Consider the following 19,304-nt stretch of genomic DNA (forward strand, 5'->3'; position numbering starts at 1 on the left):
TTGTAGATCCAGCTATAGTACGTAGCTTAGAACTAAAGTATAAATTAGTCCTGCTTTGCATCCTCACTTCAGATCCCTCACAACCACCACCCTGGGCAAGACCGACGCTGTAGAGGCTATCCTTTGTTTTAGGAAGTTGCAGGATTTTAGCGGAAGTATCGCCCAAAGGAAAGGACGTTGATGCTTTACAAATCAGTTTGCATTCTCCGCGAATGAAACAAGTGTTGTGATTGGTCGGGAAAATATCGTACCCGGGGGGAAATGCATCCGACGGATGTTCCGGACGATACATCCGCCGGTGGCTTCTCTGCCTTACGTTGTGACCAGGCTTTTCTTTTCGCAGATAAGTAAGCCTGGGACCGAGGCTACACAACCACAGGGTGTGATGTTCATGAAACTGATTTTATTTGCCCTCATCATTGAGACGCAAACATTTATTGTTGTTTGGGTGGTGGGAGGGGGTAACACTGATTATTAAATTAATTATTTGATACACACATGATATTCTTCAAAGTGACTCTTGTTTTTATAATGGAATGCCTTTTTTTCTCTTCAGTTTTTGTTTCTGGTAACACTCAAATGCATGCTTTTAGTTAGTTAGAAAATCTTAACGTATGTAATGTTTTGAGGTAGGGCTTATTTTAATATCTTATCTTACCTAGAACATTTTAACATGTTCAGAGCACTCTGGCAAAGCCCCGGGCTCTCCCACTTAAGACACTCCCACTTGGACACTTTCAGCCGGGCTCATTCATTCCAATGTAAATATCATGGATTTTACACATTAAATACTGGTTCATTTTTGGAACCAGACCTTCAAAATCTCGTCCAAATCCGTCAACAAGGCCTGCCGTATGCACTGGGGAAATATGTGCGTTTCTCTTTTAAAACAATGTTTTATCATATAGGAAAACTATTGGTGGAGAGGTTTGTCTAACCCATGTTGGGCCATAGCTGGGCCATATGAATACATTACTTACACTTAATGTTAATGACACAATAGCCTTTTATCCACAGACACATCCTTTAACACATTTTATTTTGTGTATTGTAAGTGGAGAGGAGTGCTGCCTGGATACATGCTAAAATGTTTTGTGCATAAAATGGCTGGGAGGTTCTCTATGATTTTCATTTTATTTATTTCATGTCTTCATATATAAGACTGTTACTGAAAAACTACTTTTGGATAGATTTTTTTTCTTTCTTTCTCCTTTTTTACAGTAAAGTTCTAATGACTGAACACATGTCGTTGTGAAGTTATTTCAGATGACACCCCCCCCCCCCACCACCACTAGTGTAAAGTGTACTTTAGTCTAGTGGTACCATTCCTGCCCTCCTCTAAGTCTAAGTACCTGCATTCTTGTGACACTTAGAGGCATTTCACTATAACAGATTTCTGGGGTCATTTCAGGTCTACTCAGGCTTTTGTGTTCACAGACAGCTGTATTCAACATTTAGATGAATTTGATCAGACGCCCCTTTCCTATAAAGACCCATTGTAACATCAAACTCTAATCATGTTAGACTCATTGAAAACGCAGGTTCTGGTGACTGATATTGTCCTCCTAACATTTTTAAGATTTGTTTTTGGCTATTCTGCCTTTATTGATAGTATCAAGTGAAGGTGGACAGGAAAGAGGGAGAGAGACATGCCGCAAAGATCGTCATGAACGATCAAGTCTATATGTGGCTTGTACCTGGACCACTTGGCCAGTGGGCGCTGTTTTTGTTTTCTTTAAATAAAATTATATAATGTAAATGAAAGAAATGATTGTGGAAAATAACGGCGCCTCGCAACATAGGACAATATCAGTCACCAGAACCAATGACATGTGATTCGAAGTTACTATGAGCTTATGTCTGATAAAATGAATATAAGTAGTGAAGTGGCCCAATTAAGTTATTTCCGACCAAAATGGCATGGATGCATATAGTGTTTTTATTTTCATTAATTGTTCAGGTGAAGCAGATGTCAAAAGTGAAATATCACTTTAAATATGGAAAAAACAAGCTCAAGAAAGAGTTAATGTATAATCCTCATGTTTGCTTGGCTGGAGCTTACAGCTACAGTTCACATTCAAACATTTCAAAAAAGGGTTTGACACCAATGCCTAAGAAATAAGTGTGACTTCTTGATGCAAAACAAAACAGGTATGTTGACATTCAAGCTTAATAGATTAATGCAATGTAATGTTATCAAAGTTAAACTTCTAACCATCTAAACTAAAGTAACACTGGAATAAACAAAATACTTCAACCATAGTCTTCCATTGTGGGTTGTTGTGGTATCTGGAATCACAATTCACATTAATATAGCATAAATAACCATATTTTAAACTAGAGTGTAATCCTGTATCTCTCATGGGTGAGAGACAGACATGTTTAGACACGATGCATGGGCAGCTGCAGGAGGGACCCTAAAGATCTGGCTTGCATTAAGCATGCCAAACTGTTCTTTCTGTGCTTCCTGGTGACCACTACCTTATTTGGACATGTTGACCACTTTAGACTTCAGGGGGGTAGGAAACCTGAGACCACCTTTGCATCTGTTCAGTTGCTTGAAGAGCAAACCACACCGCTGTCCTCTGCACAGAACTGTTGATTCACATTGTAACCTGTTTTTATTTCATTTTTTCAGCTTCAAGATGAAAGTATTTCTTGGTAGCCTGGGCTCATATCTTTTACTATCAGTTCTGTTTCTGCCATGGAGACTATGTCAAGGAGGCAAGATTCTGATTGTTCCTATGGAAGGAAGCCACTGGGTGAACATGAACATCTTCATCAAAGCTCTTCACTCCCAGGGACACTATATTACGGTGGTACGGACCACAAGGAGCTGGTACGTCAAAGAGAATTCTCCATATTACAACGTGATCACCATTCCTGTCACTGAAGCATTTGATCCTGACTTTGTTAATCCAATCCTTAGGAATCTAATGACTATCGAGAGGGGAGAGGGCTCATTGTTAAACTTTGTAAATTTGCAGGTGGAGATGTTTAATGCAATGTTTAACAACCATAGAATGGTGTGCAAAATGGCCACTACCATGTTAAAAAACACTGATTTAATGGTTATCCTTAAGGAGACTAAGTACGACATGGTTCTCACTGACCCGGCATGGGGTGCAGGTATAATATTGGCTCACTACCTTAAGCTACCATTAGTTTATAATGTCCGGTGGATAACTAGTGGTGAAGGACATCTTGCCATTGCACCCTCACCTTTATCATATGTTCCAATGACGGGCTCAGGACTATCAGACAAAATGACTTTCATTGACAGAGTAAAAAATCTAGTTTTCTACTCTCTTTGGCAAGTTCAGAATATTTTCTTAATTCTGCCTCAATATCAATCAGTCTGCAATGAAATCTTTGGCCCAGGCGTAGACTTTACTGAGTTATTACAGGGGGCTGATCTGTGGCTGATGAGAGTTGATTTTGTGTTTGAGTTCCCTCGCCCCACCATGCCTAATGTTGTCTATATGGGTGGGTTCCAGTGTAAACCTGCTAAACCTCTTCCTCAAGACCTGGAGGACTTTGTCCAGAGTTCTGGGGAACATGGAGTCATTATCATGTCTTTGGGGACTATGGTTGGAGAAATTCCCCATGACTTAGCAGATGAGATAGCTGCAGCTTTTGCCCAACTACCTCAGAAAGTCATCTGGAAGCATAAAGGTGACCGGCCAGCTACTCTGGGCAACAACACTTTACTGGTTGACTGGATGCCACAAAATGATCTTTTAGGGCACCCAAAGATAAAGCTATTTGTGGCTCATGGAGGTACAAATGGAGTTCAAGAAGCCATATATCACGGAGTCCCTATTCTGGGTCTACCTTTATTTTTTGACCAACATGACAACCTCCGGCGTCTCAAAGAGAGAGGAGCAGCTAAGATCCTAACTATGGCTAGAGTGGACAAAGATAACAACTTTTTTGAAGCATTACAGGAGGTTCTCCATGAGCCTTCCTACAGGACAAACATGCAGAGACTCTCCAGGCTGCACAGAGACACACCAATGAAGCCGCTGGACAGCGCCCTCTTCTGGATAGAGTTTGTTATAAGACACAAAGGAGCTGCTCACCTCTGCACAGACTCATACAAAATGCCCTGGTACTCTTACCACTCTGTTGATGTGGTTGTGACTTTGCTGGCAGCTGTTGCAGTGGTTACTTCTCTCTTCATTGCATGTGTCCAATATTTCTGTGTTAAGAAATGCTTAAAAAGAAAAAAGAAAAAAGAATGATGGTGAAATATCATGTTTTCTCAATCATAATAATACAGTAAATAATACTGCAAGGCAATGTAGAATTATGGTACAATAAACACAGAAAACAAGTTATGTTAGAAAATTTTATTGGATTATTTTCTGTCTTGTTTATTTTGTGTTGGACATTGTTCTAAAAATATCCCTCCAGTGCCATAACATATTATTTGCTCTTTTCAAATAGCCTAATCAAAAATGTATTTGTGTATTATATGGCCTATAACCATCAGTTATAGTCCCTGCCAAATACAGGTTGATTGTACAGCAAGGCAATCAGGGAAACTATGCTTGTCTTAATTATTAGATAACAGTTGATAACTGTCACGTTCTGTTTCCCTCTTTGTCTGTCTCTCCACATGTATGTTTCTCGTGTTGTATTAACTGTTTTACACCGGACTTGACATGCCTGCCTTCCACACACGGTGACAATAATAAATCATGACAATTATTTGCATACATGATATGACAATGTTTAAGTGCATTGTAAGGTCAGTAGTTATTGCCAATGCTTACACATTGACAGTATCCTTCCAGTATTCACAGTTTTAAAGTCAAAACCTTGAGATTTTTCAAAATCCATCTCATAGGCCTGCACAATATCTTAACTCTGGACTCTGATTCTTATAATCATGTGGTCTTGTCTTTGAACTCTGGGTTCTGATGACCGCACGTTCTGATTATATACTCTACAACTCTACTTTATATGATCAAAACCTGACTTAAGGTGTCAGACAATATGTACTATGGGGAAAAATGGTTTGTATTTTCAATATCCGTCTGGCCTGATTCTTTGAGCAATGGCATCCAGCCAGGCTATAAATGGCTATAAATCCATGAATGTAGTGAATCAGGCTGGATCCCATTCCCAGGCTAGATTAACTCACCTTTGGCCAACTTTGTTATCTGATAAAATTCCATAGGCCTACAGTATGAAAGTCCAAGTCCTACCCAAGTTGTTAACTTGAATTACAAAAACAGTAGTAATAATAATAATAATAATGTAGGCTATACCACCTTTCTGAAATGCAGCTCAAAGTTCTTTAGGCTACAGAGCAATAAAGAAAAAAATAAAGCTAAAACATAAAATGTTGTGTACACTGTTAAATGTTGTTTACAATTTTGAAACCCCTGCTACAGATGTGTTGCTTTCTTTCTTTCTTTCTTTTTTTTTTCGTCGAAGAATTGTTATTGGGGGAGGTACGTGTCACCAGAGCCAACTGACTGAGAAAGAGAGGGGTGGGGCCAGAGCCAATGACTCGAGTGGACAGACGGACATAATAATTAATAAAGTGTTTAAATACATTCTGTAAATTGTTCTGTAAATTGTCAAATCCCGTTGCATCTCAGTTACGAGTCACACAGTTTGTCAGGGTGGTTTTGTATCAGTTTAGCCCTGTAAAGGAAAAAACTAAACCCGGGGGAGGTTTTAGGTTTAGACTGGTTTCTAGTCTGTCAGTCACACAACAGTTGTGTTGACGACAGTTTAATGTAGCTAATGCTAAGCTAAACACAAAACAAGTTAACACTTGTGAGTGCGGGAGGAGAAGAGCGTTTGTGGACTGTGGAGGTCACTGGACTGACTGGAGGACATCATTTTTGCACCAAGTTCTGAGTGAGTATGAGCACTGTACACTACACTATGTGAGATTTGATTGAAAAAATGTTGTAATGATATAGCAAGAAATCATTAGTGTGTGGGTTCTGGGTTTTCCCTTGAACATACCGGTATGTAATAATATTCAGGACGTTGCTGCACCAGCTGTGGCAATAAGTGTTCAGAGCTTGCCACTGCACACAGAGTATAAGTGGTGTATTTTATTTGGGTCTGCCCAGAGCCTTAGAAATAGCTCTGGGTCTGCCACTCTGCTGGACAGGACACTACACTACAGCACACAGAAGGGGACCAGGGGCACGTGCAGAGGGGGGGCTAGGGGGGCTTGAGCACCTGCCCTTTTTTAGAAAGTGTGGGCGGGTGGTGTGGGGGGCCAATACGAGCTTATGTGCGGGCAAATAGGGGCTTATGTGGGGGGGCAATAAGGGCATGTGTGTGTGTGTGTGTGTGTGTGGGGGGGGGGGGCAAACAAGGGCTTATTTGAGGGTCAAATAAGGGCTTGGGGCTGGGGGGGGGCAATAAGGGCTTGTGTGGGGGGCAAATAAGGGCTGGGGGGGCCAATAAGGGCTTGTGTGGGGGGCAAAAAGGGCTTGTGTGGGGGGCCAATAAGGGCTTATGTGGAGGGCCAATAAGGGCTTGTGTGGGGGGCCAATAAGGGCTTATGTGGAGGGCCAATAACTTATAAGGGCTTGTGTGGGGGCCAATAAGAGCTTCTGTGGGGAGGACATGAGTAAGGACATGAATAACACAGATTTCAAATATAGTTGCAAGCAAATATAGTTGTCCCCGTGTCGGATACGTCCCTGGTTTCACACAAAACAAAGCTTGGTGGTCGTAAATTAATTCCAAGTCTCAGTCTACTATTTTGACACAATATTTCTTAAAAATATGCATTGTATTATTTCAATGCATATTTGCATTGTATTAATGTATTATGTCCTCTTCATTTGCTTTTAGAGTGAAGAAATGCATTTCCCCCTGACCTGGATCGCTGTCCTCTTCCTCTGTTCAGCCTTTGCTCACGGTGGTAAAGTTCTTATTTTTCCTTTTGAGGGCAGTCACTGGGTGAACATGAAAGTCATAGTTGAGGAGCTGCATGCAAGGGGCCACCAGGTCTCAGTTGTGCGACCAAAGGACAGCTGGGACATTAAGGAAACATCACCGTTCTACACTTCAATCACGATTGACATTGAAGGTGTATATGATGAGGACTTTGCCAAGACATTCATATCTAGACTTGTGAAAACTCTGAGGCAAGGAAAAAAATCTGCCTGGACTCTTTTCCAGATGCAAAAGGAATACATACTAAAGGCTAGCGAAATGCACCAGACCAATTGTAAAATACTTGAATACATGTTTGAAAACAAAGATCTGATGCAATCTCTTCAGGATGCCAAATATGACCTGGTTCTGACTGACCCTGTGATGCCAAGCGGCACTATATTTGCTCACTACCTTAGTTTACCACTAGTCTTCAATGTGAGATGGACCAGCCACGGTGAAGGTCATTTAAAGATTGCACCTTCTCCTCTTTCTTATGTTCCACTGCCAGGGGCACAGCTATCAGACAAAATGAACTTTGTGGAAAGAATAATCAATATATTGAATTTTGCCTTTAGTGAATTTGCGATTAGAAATTATATTACTCCACATTATGATGGTCTGTTGGAAAACTACTTGGGTCCTGGTGTAGACTACATTTCCCTGTTTCAAGCAGCAGACCTGTGGCTGATGAGAGTTGACTTTGTGTTTGAGTTCCCTCGCCCCACCATGCCTAATGTTGTCTATATGGGTGGGTTCCAGTGTAAACCTGCTAAACCACTTCCTCAAGACCTGGAGGACTTTGTCCAGAGTTCTGGGGAACATGGAGTCATTATCATGTCTTTGGGCAGTATGGTTGGAGAAATTCCCCATGACTTAGCAGATGAGATAGCTGCAGCTTTTGCCCAGCTACCTCAGAAAGTCATCTGGAGGTATAAAGGTGACAGGCCAGCTACTCTGGGCAACAACACTTTACTGGTTGACTGGATGCCACAGAATGACCTGTTAGGACATGCAAAGACCAAAGCGTTTATATCACATGGGGGAACAAATGGTATTTATGAAGCCATCTACCATGGAGTTCCTATTATAGGACTCCCATTGATTTTTGATCAAGATGATAACCTATTTAAAATGGAAGTACGGGGTGCAGCAAAGATAATTAACATTTTTACTATGACCAAAGACGTATTACTCAAAGGCATCGAGGAGGTTCTCCATGAGCCTTCCTACAGGACGAACATGCAGAGACTCTCCAGGCTGCACAGAGACACACCAATGAAGCCACTGGACAGCGCCCTCTTCTGGATAGAGTTTGTTATGAGACACAAAGGAGCTGCTCACCTCCGCACAGACTCCTACAAAATGCCCTGGTACTCTTACCACTCTGTAGATGTCATGTTGTTCTTAATAGTATGTGTCATTGTTACACTGCTGACCGTTGCTACCTTTGTGAAATGTTTATGTTCCAGAGTATGTGTTAGAAGAAAAATGAAATCTGACTAAATGTGGGGGAAAAAAGATAATTGGCCCAAGGATCCTCTTGAATCTGAATCCGTCCCTGGGACATATGATATGATATAGTACTTTATTGTCAGTTCACACTGAAATTTGTCTTGCGACACAGCAGCCAAGTATGCAGAACAGTTATTTGACATAACAAAGATCAAGACAATTTACATACATAAAGACATGAAGACAAGAGCAATATCCACCGCTTAGATTACCCTGTGGCTACTACAACTCCTGATTAAGCCTCAAGGGACATGGATTGCCTTGTTCTTTTTGCCACTCCAAGAAACGGCAATGTCTGTCCCTATGTTTAGGGTGTCTGTATGTTAGTCCCTATTAGCGTACCAACAGGTGCCAAAGTGGCACTGTTGAGCTAGAAACGGAGAAATTGAGAGAGTTGCACTGTTGCCTGCTAATTACAATGTGGAGCGTGCGCCGTGCATGCGAGACTCCAGAGACAGGGGGAGAGAGAGAGAGAGAGAGAATACCACACTCTTACTTGTGAGAGAAAGAGTGTTGTCTGCTAATTCCCACACACGGGACACAGTAACTCTGTAATTTCTCAACCGTTTCGGAAGCAGGCGGCTCGCCAGAACCTGGCCCGGCACCCTGGGCGTGTCCCTGTGGGTCTGGAAGACCCTTTGTCAAGTCCCGCCCGTGGTTCTGCTCCTCTTCGCACCCATTGGTTGCTGTTTCGTGGTCCTTTCTTTCCATCCTGTGTGTGTTTTTCAGTGTCTTCGTATTGATAGTCATTCAATTCTTATTTTAAAGTTGGTGTCAGTAAAAAGGAACATCACAGGTGCAGCATGGTGACTGGGCATTTCATGTTTGTTTTTCATTTTTTCCAAAAATTATGTTTTAGCAAATTCAACATAAACTAGAACTGCACTCTGTCGAGTGCCTACTTGCTTGTTGCAGACAAGTAGGCCAGTGTGCAAGCAGAGCGTGCAAGTACTGTAGACCGCTACAAACTTTCAAATATCAGCCTCTCTTTGAAAGAACGTTTGCAATATTGAATTATTCTGCATATTATGCATTACTGAACAGACCAAATGTAATAAACCAAATGAAGTGGGTTAAAAGCTGTAGTCTAAATGGAACGGGGGGTTCACGTGTTTTTTCGGAATCCTTGAAGGGTCTATTTTAACATTCTGCCAGGTAACAAGAAAAAACAATGTCCCAAGGGGTTCATTTTAACCCTTTCTTACACATATCCTACCTAAATATGCAAATGAAGAGACAAGAGAAAACGGCATTAACTATTGACATAAACGACTGACGGGGACAAATGAACACATGTTTCCATACAATTTGGACCCAAGGAATTAAAAAAAAAATGTTATTATGAAGATTCAAGCACAAATTGACTTTCGGGGGAAAAACTGCACAAAAATAGCTGAAAATGTTCGGATCACATCTATATTTCTCTGTTTACTAAATTTTTAGGTGGATTTTTATGTTCCAACAGTTATTTTCTGAATCCTTGACGAGTGTATTTTAAGATTCTGCCAGGTAACCGGCAAGAATTTAGTTTTTTTATCCCTTTCTTACACAATCCTACCCAAATCCGAAAAGTAAAAAAAACAGCATAACTTTTGGAGGAAAAGACCTACTGAGACAAATTGACCAACTTTTCTATACAATAATACAAATATTGCTGAAAACGTTATAAACATTCTTTGACATCACCTGTTTTTTCTTGATCCTTGAAGGGTGTATTTTAAGATTCTGTCAGGTAACAGGCTAAAAAAAGGTCCCATTTCTTACATTGTTACCCAGTCTCTGGAACAGTGGAGGTCACCTGTAACACCTGGTTTGTTGGGCTTCTTCGTGGCGGCTGTGGCTCAGGAGGTAGAGCAGGTCGTCCAATGATCCCTGGGTCGGCGGTTCGAATCCCGGCTCCTCCTGTCCATATGTCGAAGTGTCCTTGGGCAAGACACTGAACCCTACACTGCCTCCAATGAGTCGGTCGGTGTGAGCTCGCCACCATTGGTGTGTGAATGTGGGAAGTGAGGACGCTGGCGTCGACTGTTCGCCGCTTCACCTCCCAATGTATGAATGAATGAACCTTTGTAAAGCGCTTTGAGCACTTGGAAAAGCGCTATAAAAATGCAATTCATTATTCTTCCTCACGGAAGACACAGGCTGGGGCGCTAACCCATACTGCTCCCGGGTGCCGTCTAATTTCCGGCTGCCACCCGTCTCTCCGGTGGTCACCAGACTATTCCTGGTTGTCACTTAGTCTATTCCTATGAGTCACTATAAATAGAAGAACTATAACAAAATACACACATAAATGGATGCACCTGGGACGTATCCTCAGTGATGAAATGTATGTAACATTATTGGCATATTAACAATATTGAAGTGCAGCATCGTGCAGCATGGGTTTTCTTTATTTTGCTCTTGTTTCCTTTTTTCTATGTAACAACTAATATAAATATTAATAAGGTGGGCTTTGGCTTCAACCTATTCCTTTTTACTGTATTATGCCAACCTTTATTCTTACAACTGCTGTGCTAAACCATAACCGAGACAAACAAACTAACTTCATAAAAGCATTCTGAACAAAAGGACTAACTAGACACAGGTAAACACAACTGACAATCAACACTGGGATAGGCTGGGAGACTGAATGAGGGAACACAGGTGGAAACACTGGACAATCACAGGACTGGTGAGGCAAGATGGGTAACAGCTTGGCAACAGAGGAAACCAGGACACACTAACAAACCACAAAATAAAGGAACACGAGTAAAGTAAAAAGTCTATGACTAGTAAACAAGGAACACAAGAAAACACAGCAGGGAGACGGAACATGTCACGGATGGTGAGTATCCACTATCCAGTGGTATGAGTCCAGTCTGTCTTAGGACGGTATTGACGGCAGGGATGAGACGTGTGCTGTAGCTGAGCACTCGGCCATCATACACCAGCTGGTCTTCTGAAAAGTTTGAAGGTTTGAATGGAGGTCTAGAGAAAAGATAGAACATACTGCAGTTAAAAATCATAATAAACTCTTTAAATTCTATACTGCTACAGACTACAGTACCACTTGTATGTGGAAACTGCCCATAGATCCGAAGTCCCGTTAGTCCGAACATGCACTGCTCCCGTGCTTGCGGTTAGGTTTAGGTTTGCTCCCGTGCTTGCGGTTAGGTTTAGGTTAGGGTTAGAGATAGGGAACAGGGGGAGAGAGAGAGTGAGAGAGAGAGAACAATGAACAATTTCGGAACAATGAACCTTCTGACTAATGACACGGCACCCTTGTATGTTCTTCCCATGAGACACCATCAACCACTTCTGCATGCACTTTCTGTACAAGTACATTTATATACAGAACACACGTACAAACCCATCAATCCTTTTCCTTACCTAGTATGATATAACATTGCCGTTGTGGTGTCGACCCAAACACACCCCTTCTTAGAGTCCAGCAGGCCGTGGACGGTGGGTCTGAACACAGCCCGGGGGTTTACGATGATCTTAAAGCCGTTGAAATCTGTGGTGTGGGAAATGGGTGGTTCGTGGAAGAGGTGTGCCAGGATGTTGACCCCAGATACTCCTTGCCACTCTGGGCAGCATCCGGCATGATGCTCATGAGCACCGGAGCTCAGAGGAGGAGGAGGTGAGGTGAAGACAGTGGAATGAAACACGTTGTTCTCAAAACTGTAACCAAAGTCTTCCCCGTGTTTCTGCTCCAGCAGTGGAAGTAGCTCTGACCAGCTGGTGAGAAATTCTTATGTTAAGGAGAATTCCATGCTAGAAGGCTTTCTTAGGTCCAGGTGTTATGTTGTACAAAAGCGCATTATTGGCTATTTCCACTAATAAGCCCCCCCCTTTCCGCTATTCATTTCAGTGGAAGTTGCTCAGTGGTGTTTTGAAGCACCCGGAAGACTGCCGGAAGTATAATTATGACTCAATGGGGTGTTGTGCTAATTCGCTTATTTCTATCACTCAATTGTTTTGTATATATCCTCTGTTCATAATGTAAATAGTATCCCAAGCGGCACACTTTACTACTTATGATGTAGTAAATGGAAATTTACTAGAATAGAAATTTACTAGAGTAGATTTACTTAGTAGATGGAAATAACTAAATAAGCGAATAAGCACAAAAAACCCAACCCCCATTGAGGGCTTATATTAGGGGAAATAGCCAATAATGCACTTTTGCACAAAATAACACCTGGACCTCCTCCGGTACGTAACAACTACAAATAAAGGTAAGAAAGCCTTCCAGCATGGAATTCTCCTCACGGCATTCCATATTTAAGTGAATGAAGGAAGTTACTTTAACTTAACGATTGTTGGTCTGTGTACAGTACAAGTATCTGTTTGCAAACATGTTGTCTGAAGTGAGTCAACGCATGGCACCTCTTCAGTTGAATTTATTCGTTTTTTTGAGGGGCGCTAGCTCCTCCAATGCATGGCTTTCCGAAATTATATCATGTGGCAGTTTAGAGTCTAATTACAAATTATAAAGAGGAGACGTCTCAGGAGGGAGAAGAGACATGCCCGGACTAGAGCAGCAATTGAATTACTGTAACTATATTAATCAGCGAAAGGACATTACAAGAAAGCAGGTATCATTATTATCTATTTATTTTCTCCCCCTCTGTCTTCTATTATAGCCTACAGCTGAATAACCTCAAGCTGATATGGACTAACATGGAAATACGACCTGGTCTAATGCAGTGGCGTATCTAAAATAAGGCGATGCCTGTCCACATCCATTTCTGCCTGGCCAAAATCCACACACTGAGAAAAAAGCGACCTGAGAACTATTAGTGGACCGCTGCGTGTAGCCTTGTAGCCTACTCGTCTGGCAGGTATATCTCATCTTGCCTGCCCCAAATGTAATTCCTGGAAACGCCACTGGTCTAATGGACTCTTTATTTATCTAATTTTCTTCAAATTTTGCCCATCAGCATTTATTTTTTTAATGTTTTTTTTTGCGGCTTTCGCCTTTATTTTTCATAGAGGGACAGACAGTAGGCTGACAGGAAATGGGGGAGAGAGATGGAGGAGTGACATGCAGTAAAGGCCGTCGGGATCGGGAGTCCAACCCGCGGCACACTGCCAGACTCAGGCTACCGGCCAAGGTTCCTGGATCACTGATCCACGGCCCATCAGTATTTATGTTGCTTTTTCCCCCTGTAATTATTAGCTATTATGCCGAATTTTGGCAGGATTCGTACAGGTGCTCCTTTGAGTACTAGCCAAAAATAATAATGTGCCCCCCTGCTTACTTCTATGACAGTGCTGACATAATGAAGTGACATTATTCCGGGAGAGTGGCTCAGCCTCAGCCCTGCGGTCGCTCTTGCCTATATTAAGGCGTCTTACTGGTTTATTTATTTATGTATATGCGTTTCTATTTATTATTGATTATGTTCTAAACCCTATAGGAGAAGCTCTTGTCATCCTTCTAAATACCTAACTGAAACCGCGCTTCGCTGATGACATCGCGCTTATCAGTCAAACGTTGGAGTACGCTCAGGCTCTCCTTCAGTCTCTTGAGCAGGCCTCCAACTGTGTTGGTCTTTATCTCAACGAGACAAAAACTGAATACGTAAATATATATGCACATCCAACAATAACCACATTATCAAAACACTTAACCGAATCTATGCCAAAAGAACGAGGGACCTCGTTCTTCTCTCCACGACCCAGGAGGACCCACCTGTGCCAAAACGAGGGAACTCGTCTTTCTTTAATTTAATTTCATTGAGTAATTAAAAAAATATTATTTCTTGATATTTCTATGAAACAATTCAAGGCCAACATGTATGGCCAGGATTATATAGGATGATTATAGGTCTGGAATTTAATTGACTTTAATAAATTCCCTTTTTTAGCGGTTTTCAGATATGATTTGACAGAGAATCATAGGTTCCAGGCTTGAAATAATTACCTGTCCACTTGCTTCGGCAGTATGAGCTCATCTACGTCGTGCATGGCGATATACCGTGTCTGGTACATGTATCTGTAGACAAAGTCATTCAGAGCAGCGATCTGGCCATAGTAATGTAGCTGACCAGGACCGAGTGTAGGGAGCCAGCTGTCAGACATTTTCACAAATCTGGGTAAAGACCAAGGAATCACCTCCACCAGACCTTCGAGGGAGACATACAGAGAAAGAAAAGGATTGTGTCTTAACCCATTTAGACCCGAGGACGATTCTACAAATGACTTCTAAATCCTGACAGTTTTCTAAATATAATGTGTAATTGTCCGCCGACCCCATCTGAAAATATGTTGTTCCAGGGACCCCCCAGAAGCAAAGATTTGAGTTAAAAATGTTTGATGTCAAAGAATAGATTATTCAAAGATTTCTGCCACGTTTTCACGATTTTTCAAAAATAGCAGACCTACAAGCTCGTAGTGCTGCCCTCAGTGCCCTATGAGCTTGTAGATCTGCTATTTTTCAAAAGCTAAAGTATAACGTAATGCTTAAAACACCAAAAGGGGAACCCCTTTTAAGGATCCTGTCTCCACTGAATCAGTTTAAAGAAGTACAGTATATGTTTACCTGTGTGTGTGTAATAGTCCAGAATCCTCTGTATATCTGCGTTACAGCTGGTCTTATAGAAGACCACTCTGGTCACCCCCAGTAGCCTCAGCATCTCCATGGTCTGGACCAGCTGAAAGGTTCACCACACACTGTAAATAACTCACAGGGGTCAACTGAGCTTTGACAACAGTGTTGTTTTCGTCGAATACTATGACGAAAAATGTTCGTCGACTGCCTTTTTTCACGGACAAAAGCTACATAAAAACTAAATAAAAGCTAAGCCATGATGACAAAAACTATGACTAAGTATACTGACAATTTCGTCAACCAAGTTCACAAGTTCACTTGTAGATCTGCTATTTTCAGCAAATGTAAAATGAGCCATTACGAGGGCAAATACAAAATACATTTTAGTCGACTAAATCAACTGTAGATTTAATCTCATGACATTTAGTAGACTAACACTAAGACATTCCAGGTGACTAAAATATGACAAAAAACTAAATTAAGTTTCAGTCCAAAGACTATGACTAAACTACAATAGATAATTTGCTGCCAAAAACAACACTGTTTGACAATGCAGTTAGCCCACTGAATATGCTGGGTGTTGAGGAGCAGTACCTGCAGGACGTTGGTGAAACCGAACATGGCAGAGAAGCCGACAGTGAAATTGTGAGGAAAGGAGTCACTTCTCGTCTCCTGGTTCAACACCTCCAGCTGCTCTGAAACCGTGCCTGGGAGGACAAACAAAAACAAATTCACTTTTGTTAATAGGCCACTTTTTCTGAGCTCAATCTTTAAGCCCAAACCACAGCGGTATAGGGACTATCCTTTCTTGGGACAAAACCGTTTTAAAGGGATTGTGACATTTAAAACACATTTCTGTAGATTTTTTGGCTTTTTTGGCTTTTCTTGACATCAATTTCACCAAGAAAAAACGAAGTTTGAACATTCAGTGTATTCTCTGCTGTCTGGACTTTTGTGAATAATTATGCAAAAATGTCTCATCTGGTTGGACGGCAGGCATATACGTAGATCCCTGCTAAACCTCCGCCCCCTCCCCTCTGCTCCCTGCCTACCCTCTCTTCTCCGCCCCTCTCCTCTCCGCTTCCTCATTGTGACCTGCGACTTTGTTTCTTTGTAATACTTACTAATAATGGCTTCTAGAGAAAAATCAATCTGCTCTGTTGTTGGCTGTGTCAATCAACACAAGTCCTTACACTGGATACCAACTGGCCTAGATGACTCTTTTATTTTTGACGGTGACGTTCCTACTAAGTTGTCAAAGAAGCGCATCTTGGGTTGACAGGAAAGGGGGAATTACCGACATCTACAGGCTAAAAGAATGTGTTTTTCCATGGCTTTTCAGGATGCAGATTACACATACACAAAAACTCCTGGCAAGAAATACTGGAGTGGAGTTGAGTGTTCAAACTTTTTAGACACGTTTGAAGGACCATGGCCAAGACTTTTAATGTTGTTAAAATTATGTTATAAATAATGTCATAATACCTTTAAGGTCAATGCAACTCAATGAGTTTGCATCGGTGTGGTTGACCTTAAAACGGCTTTGTCTCAAGGAGTCCCTACCGGTGTGGTCTGGGCTTTATAAAGACCGATTCATAATATTTCATAAGCAAAGAGACAACCCGGTGCTCCTGGATCAGTCAGGATAAGACATCAAATAGAAAAGAAGGAGATCCGGACACTCAAAGTTTAAAAAGAGAAGATACTTTATTAATCCAAAGGAGTATCAATTAAGTATCTTCTCCTCTTTTTAAACTTTGAGAGCCTGGATCTCCTTCTTTTTTTATCATAAAATGTCATGCTTAATACAGTTGAGTTTTCAATTGAATCAAGTGTTAAAATGCGTAATTCATTATGACTTTTGTACCGTCTTTAGTTACAGCAACTTGGAAGGGTACCTCACAGCCTGCGGGGACGGGACACAGGATAGCCAATGTTCCGTACTCAAAGTCAAAATGGTCAGAGTGGAAGGTGCTGTCACCCTCAGAAATGTGAAACCCTTGAATGAATGAATGAATTAATACATTTATATTATGATTAAAAGTAACAGCATATAACACAAATATGTTTTTCTGACAGCTGAACACATGCCCTTTTTCAGAAAGAAAATAAATCCGTTCTGAATATATGAACACCAAATTATGTACAGTGTGGGTAATGCGATGTAATAGATCACATTACTGATTGGGAGGGAATTGTCCTGTCTCTATTGTGACGCTATCACAAACAGCGGATTTATTCCCCAAATATCTTTGCAATAAACATTTTCCCGCATTTGCGGCGCCCCCTGTGGATTAAAATGGAATTGCTTTGGGGTTTTTGTAAAACAGGCCTTGATTAAACCACCCTCACATGTGAATGAAATTTGGGGTGGATTGGACATTCCGATTTGCCCTGCCGCCCCTCCCATTTACTTTGGAAGCCGATTACAGCCGAACGATAGATGTTTTTTTTTAATCGGATAGGTCCAGAGATCATGTGTAGCGTTTGCTGTGAGATTTGCACAAAAGCTGTAGGTGGAAGAGCAAAAGGTGTGTTTTGAAGAAAAGTCAAAATGGCGGAAAATCTATCCTGCCACAAATGGTCTTGGCCTATATGGACCCAAGGAATCCAGGGAAAGTGACATTTGGATTTTACGACCTACGCAGGGGTTGACACTAAGGTCTCAGAGGCACTTGCCCGTTGGGCATGTTCTACTTGCCCTCAGCTCATGACCACTTGCCCCGAAAATATATTGTAAATGTTGCATTACTGTTTATTTTAACGTTAAACGTTTCACTTCCGCTTGACTTCCTGCCTTCAATGGAGACACGTCGTCGCTCGAATGAACTGCAGCGGCCAGTGAGGCATCTATATTTTTTTATATCTATGTTTTAAAAACACCCAGGGACTGCGCAAAGCGAATGGGAAGAGGCAGGGCATTCCACAGCGTGGGACCGGCCACGCAAACTTGGCCACCTCTAGTGACACAGTCAAGGGTAGATCTTAAGATTTTACTGACAGTAAAGTGTCCCACCTTTACCGTGTTGCCTCTTATAATTCCCGACCCATGGTTCTTCTTTTTCTTGGCATGAGAGGAGGCAAAGATAGGCCACTGCTTCTGTCCGCGGTGCCACAGCGATGATACGGACCTGAGAGGATGAGGCAGAGATGAAGTGGTGCCATTCTTGTGCAATGAAAAGGTCATGCGTGTCCAAGCTTTCATCCCGGCCAAACATTAAACTAGCTGCATGACTGCAGTTCATTTGCCAAATCAGCTGAGCGAAAACCTGCACACTTTTGGTGGTTAGAAATAGAACATGAAATAGTTTCATGACATAGGCCTACCTGTCGTGTTGGGTGACGGTGCTCCATGTATGCTGACACCAGCAGTGTATGCGTCCCATTGACCGCTACTGGCCTGCAGGGCACCTTTTCTGTGTGTGGATTTAAAGACATTATTACATTCTGTGTGTGTGTGTGTGTGTGTGTGTGTGTGTGTGTGTGTGTGTGTGTGTGTGTGTGTGTGTGTGTGTGTGTGTGTGTGTGTGTGTGTGTGTGTGTGTGTGTGTGTGTGTGTGTGTGTGTGTGTGTGTGCGTGCACGCGTGCGCGTGCTTGTGTGCCTTTATTTTAACATTTATTTCATTCTGAAATAAATGTTCACATAGGCTACTAGATTCTAGTATGTTTGAGTCTAGTACTTCACATACTAGAGTCTAGTATGTATGAGTCTAGTACTTCACATACTAGAGTCTAGTATGTATGAGTCTAGTACTTCACATACTAGATTCTAGTATCTAGTCTAGTACTTCACATACTAGAGTCTAGTATGTTTGAGTCTAGTACTTCACATACTAGAGTCTAGTATGTATGAGTCTAGTACTTCACATACTAGATTCTAGTATCTAGTCTAGTACTTCACATACTAGAGTCTAGTATGTGAAGAGTATGTGAAGAGTCTGCCTATGTGCTATTAACTCATTTTGGATATTTAAAAAAATCACACCTGTGTGAACTGAGTGGTGCAACTCCCCCCCCCCCCCCCCCCACCTCTCTCTCTCTCTCTCTCTCTCTCATTAGCAGGCAACAGTGCAGTACTATCCCTCTATCTGTTTCTGGCACAACAGCGCCCCTACTGGTACTCATAGTCATATACTGGTGCACATTAACGAACACATGAACCCATAGGCATAGGTGAACAACACATACAGTAGGTGGGTGAACACGGACATTGCTGTTCCTTGACTTGTTTTTCAAGAAAAATGTCCTTGAAGCTTGCTCTTCGGCTGTGGTTCTCCTGGAAATCACATACCATAGTTCTCTATTTGTCTCTTAGGCGGTAAGGCAGCT

The 19,304-nt window shown here is 41.8% G+C and overlaps 3 protein-coding genes across 3 annotated transcripts; 2 read left to right on the forward strand and 1 right to left on the reverse strand.

Moving 5' to 3' along the window:
• Nucleotides 1-2,703: 2,703 nt before the first annotated feature.
• Nucleotides 2,704-4,244, forward strand: LOC310854696 (UDP-glucuronosyltransferase 2B20-like; the record flags this gene model as incomplete). The annotated part of the gene is made up of 1 exon (XM_083759371.1): nucleotides 2,704-4,244. The coding sequence occupies exon 1, from the start codon at nucleotides 2,745-2,747 to the stop codon at nucleotides 4,242-4,244; it is 1,500 nt and encodes a 499-aa protein (XP_083615497.1). The 5' UTR covers nucleotides 2,704-2,744.
• Nucleotides 4,245-5,628: 1,384 nt separating this feature from the next.
• On the forward strand, nucleotides 5,629-8,474 carry LOC310854937 (UDP-glucuronosyltransferase 2A3-like). The gene is made up of 2 exons (XM_083759703.1): nucleotides 5,629-5,877; nucleotides 6,835-8,474. The coding sequence occupies exon 2, from the start codon at nucleotides 6,844-6,846 to the stop codon at nucleotides 8,422-8,424; it is 1,581 nt and encodes a 526-aa protein (XP_083615829.1). The 5' UTR covers nucleotides 5,629-5,877; nucleotides 6,835-6,843; the 3' UTR covers nucleotides 8,425-8,474.
• A 2,563-nt stretch (nucleotides 8,475-11,037) lies between these two features.
• On the reverse strand, nucleotides 11,038-18,139 carry LOC310854697 (uncharacterized protein; the record flags this gene model as incomplete). Its single annotated transcript, XM_083759372.1, has 6 exons — nucleotides 11,038-11,061; nucleotides 11,826-12,156; nucleotides 14,348-14,549; nucleotides 14,966-15,077; nucleotides 15,569-15,681; nucleotides 18,106-18,139. 6 exons carry the CDS (start codon nucleotides 18,137-18,139, stop codon nucleotides 11,038-11,040), a joined length of 816 nt encoding a protein of 271 aa, XP_083615498.1.
• Nucleotides 18,140-19,304: the final 1,165 nt, after the last annotated feature.

This window comes from Protomyctophum parallelum, assembly GCF_964188405.1.
Source record: "Protomyctophum parallelum genome assembly, chromosome: 2".
NCBI classification, from domain to species: domain Eukaryota; kingdom Metazoa; phylum Chordata; class Actinopteri; order Myctophiformes; family Myctophidae; genus Protomyctophum; species Protomyctophum parallelum.

Excerpts from the sequence above, each read along its gene's own strand:
- LOC310854937 (XM_083759703.1), top strand. The coding sequence starts at position 6,844 with ATGCATTTCCCCCTGACCTGGATCGCTGTCCTCTTCCTCTGTTCAGCC.